At 41.2% G+C, this 3,649-nt stretch overlaps 1 protein-coding gene across 1 annotated transcript; it reads left to right on the forward strand.

The window, feature by feature from the left end:
• Window positions 1–1,691: 1,691 nt before the first annotated feature.
• On the forward strand, window positions 1,692–2,873 carry LOC104072188 (small EDRK-rich factor 1-like; the record flags this gene model as incomplete). The annotated part of the gene is made up of 2 exons (XM_009586369.1): window positions 1,692–1,804; window positions 2,345–2,873. Coding segments are annotated over 2 exons (186 nt in total), but the record flags the coding sequence as incomplete, so codon positions are not given.
• Window positions 2,874–3,649: the final 776 nt, after the last annotated feature.

Below are 3,649 nucleotides of genomic sequence, written 5' to 3' on the forward strand. Positions count from 1 at the left end.
TTTTGATGTCATGCCCTCAGGAATGTTGTCTGATCAAAAAGATTGCAAGCCTAACTTGCCAGCAGTTCAGGGGGTTGGTAGTCCTGGGGAAAGCTGGCTGTCCCCGGAAGATGTGGCCTCTATACTGGCAACAGTGATGTGGTTTTGTGTCTTTATAATGTTACTCTTCTCATTTTTGGTGGAAGTGAGGCTAAGCACTTGCTAAGGCCACGCTTAAGTGCTGCACTTGATTTCAAATAAAATCTTTTGAGGTCACCTTTTTAACAGTATTTGAGTGTAATTGAATGGACTAACAGTCCATCACAAGCAAAGTAGGTAGAACAACCATAACTGTACCCTTGTTGCCAAATTAAGGGAACACCTACATAGAGAAACTCATAAAATTAGGAAGATTGAGAAATACAGATGTTGGTTTACAATGAAATCTAAAAAGCATGCATGGGAAAGAGCTATGAACAGAAGCCCATAATACTGCATGGAAGGAACCTTCCCGAACGCTTGTTTGCTAATTCCTTCAATAACATGAAAATACTCTCGCATGTGAACAGCGTTAGGGTTGTCCACCCTATGCAGGGACATATGCACGCACCTGTTTTGGGAAAGTGGTAAGTCATTTTATTCTGAACAAGGTGTCTTGATGAGGAATTGGAGTTTTGGTTGTGTGTTAACTTCAGCTTTGTCAGCCCCGCTTCTTTTGCAGGGGGCTCTGTGGTATACGGTAGGTAAACAAAATCTCAGGCTGAAGCTCCATAGCTGCCATAACCCCATACTGCATACATGTCCCCTGCCTTGGAGCAAAAATAAATTTAATCTACATACAGTTGCTTGTGTATTATGTGTTCTTTGCTTTCATGGTTCCCAGAGTAAGGCAACTTTAGCATTTGATAGCGCTAGGTGAGCTTCTGGGTATGAGTGCCCAATAATACATTATGAATCCTGTGTTAAGTAGTTTTGGGGACTTTATCCAGTAAAAAGTAAAGCCAGAGTTCCCATGTGCATTAACTGTACTGGTCATCTTCTAAGTGGCATCTGCAGAAGTGTATTCTTTCTACACGTACATGTAAGGGCCTTAAGTGCTATTGCTAAGTATGAGCAAGACTTAAAAAGTTCATGGTGCTTGACCATGGGAGGTGATGGAATCCATCAGTGATTTTGTATGACTGAACAAGTGGATGTTTCTGGATTCCAAATACTTACAGCCATTTGCTTTTTGATTTCTTAAATAGCCTTGGGAAGAGTTTGAGGAAGTTTATAAACTCTCTCAGGCTGCCCTCATTTTAATGCTGTTCTTTCAGTCTAAAATTAATTTGTAAGCTATACTGGATGCTGGAACCTGTTTGAGATAGAGAGGATGGCTTCTCTTTGGGTGAGTTACTGTTGTCATTTTGGCCGGGCTATTGATGGGATGGTCTGCCTTCAGTCTTTTATGGGAAACTGCATCGCGTTTCTGGAAGGAATGTTGGAATGGATTTTGGTGATCTCTTGGACAGGACCTGTAGGAATGTAAACGTGAGAACCTCCCATTGTGCACTGGGGGGGGAGACTGTGATGGAAGATATTGCCAATTACAGAAGGTACTGCCATACCAACTCTACAGATTGAGCCAAACCTTACCACCTTGATAACAGACTTCTGCACAGGCAAACCGTTTATAAAAAGTGGTAGTACCTGTATAAACTGTATATTATCTTACAGGTGGGAACCAGCGTGAACTTGCCCGCCAAAAGAACCTGAAAAAGACTCAGGAGATCCACAAAGGGAAAAGGAAAGAGGATAGCTTGTCTGCTTCTCAGAGAAAACAGAGGTAAGATCTAGTACAGTTGAGTGAAATGGTTGGGCAAAATGGGAGGAGAAAATGGGTCAGAAAGAATCCAGTGTCTTTGTTGAAACAGCATTTAAGTACTTCGCCTTGATTCACGGTCCACTCACATGCCAGAGCATAAACCGTGGATGTAGGTTTTATTTTATCTGCTGTGGAACAGATTTACTTTTAGTAAGACCTGTAAAGCTTTAATTTCTTTTGAGCAGCTTTTTGCCTGGTACAAACAGGAAAAGATTGTGTAATACTTTCTTGAAGATGTTTGATCCATTGTGTCCTTTACTTCTAAAACTAAAAGAATCATATAAGTTTACTAATCAAGTAACTTGTCTGCCTCATGGGATAATAGTATAAAACAAAAAAGGATAATAGAAACAGTGTGCTCATGGCTGACTGACAAGTTTTTTACTGATCTTTTTACCTTCTTGAAATGGGGGTTGCTAAAGGGCAAAAACAAGCTGGAGGAGACTCTACTAAGAAAAACAGTGAGCCAGTATCTGAAATCCAGTTTTTTTTTCTTCACAGAGACTCTGAAATTATGCAGCAGAAACAAAAAGCGGCTAATGAAAAGAAGTCTCTGCAGGCAGGAGCAAAATGAGCTGCCTGTATGGAGAAGATAGAGTGCACCAATGAAGCAGAAGGGCCCAGGAGATCATTCATAAAAATGTCCGGCCATTAAATGATTAAACGTTTGTCATGCAGAGTTGTTCAACTAGCATTAGTTTAGAGTATTTTCTGGTTAGCATAGGCTTAGTTGTCTGGAGTGGTATTTCAAAACTGACTACACTCTTCTGCATGCATATGAATAAAAGTACCAAGCAATAGCTTTACTCCAGCTTTTGCTGCATTTGTTGGTTTCACGTAATGGTTCCAGTAACAACGAATTTCTGAATCTACAGTTAGACCAGATTTTCTTGTCTTAATTCTTGAAGTACAGCTTCATTCAGAATGGAACTCACTTGTAAAATGTGCTTAACCTTACAGAGGTCTGAACTGTAAATCTCATCTTAAATTATTTTTACAATAAAATGTTGCATGAAATTCTAATCTGAAATGGTTACACTTGATAATCAGTTGATTTCTAAGAAGTTACCAATAACACAAAGAATAGGTAGAATTGTGGAGAAATGCAATATGAGTATGTAAATACAATAATGTAAATATAAATAAAACTTACAATGTAAAAAATGCATATTATAAGCAATACAATATGCAGTGGTAAGTCTGTACTGTAGAAAAAGATGCCTGGCGAGTTGCAGATTTCGTTGGTGTACGTAACTGACTTACTGTGTACTTTAGAGGAGCTGCAGGCTTGAAGTCAATGAGGTGCAGATGTAAGCAGATCTTGAAATTGCTGCGTCACTAAAATGATTTAAAGTTGCTGCTTAAACTAGCCTCAAGAATGAAACTTACTGTGAGAAAACACAGCATTGGCTTTACAGACGAGCTTGAGCATGTATGAGTACACGTTGAGTACAGACTGACATGAAACTGGTTTAAATCTCTGGAAGGAGAGAACTTTTAAGCCTTTGCTTCTACAAGCTGTAATGGAACATGTGCATTTATTGTTAACAGCCCCTGGCACAGCTTGGGGAGAGTCTGAAGGAAAACGCAGCTGGTTTCGGCAGCTGGTGAGACACGAAGCAGGTTTTCCTGCTTGCTCTTGGTTGGCTCGGTCTTGGCTCCTGCCCTCCAGTTCGCCAGGTGCTTCAAGGCGGGCATCACGGCTGCGAGCCCAGGGCACTTGGAGCCGGCGCAGCCAACTCTGGGGACGGGCCGCGCATCCTGACGGAGGCTGTTCAGGCAGCGCTCTGCGCGGCGTCCCGCATG

Source organism: Fulmarus glacialis, unplaced genomic scaffold, assembly GCF_000690835.1.
Source record: "Fulmarus glacialis isolate BGI_N327 unplaced genomic scaffold, ASM69083v1 C14238909, whole genome shotgun sequence".
Classification (NCBI taxonomy): domain Eukaryota; kingdom Metazoa; phylum Chordata; class Aves; order Procellariiformes; family Procellariidae; genus Fulmarus; species Fulmarus glacialis.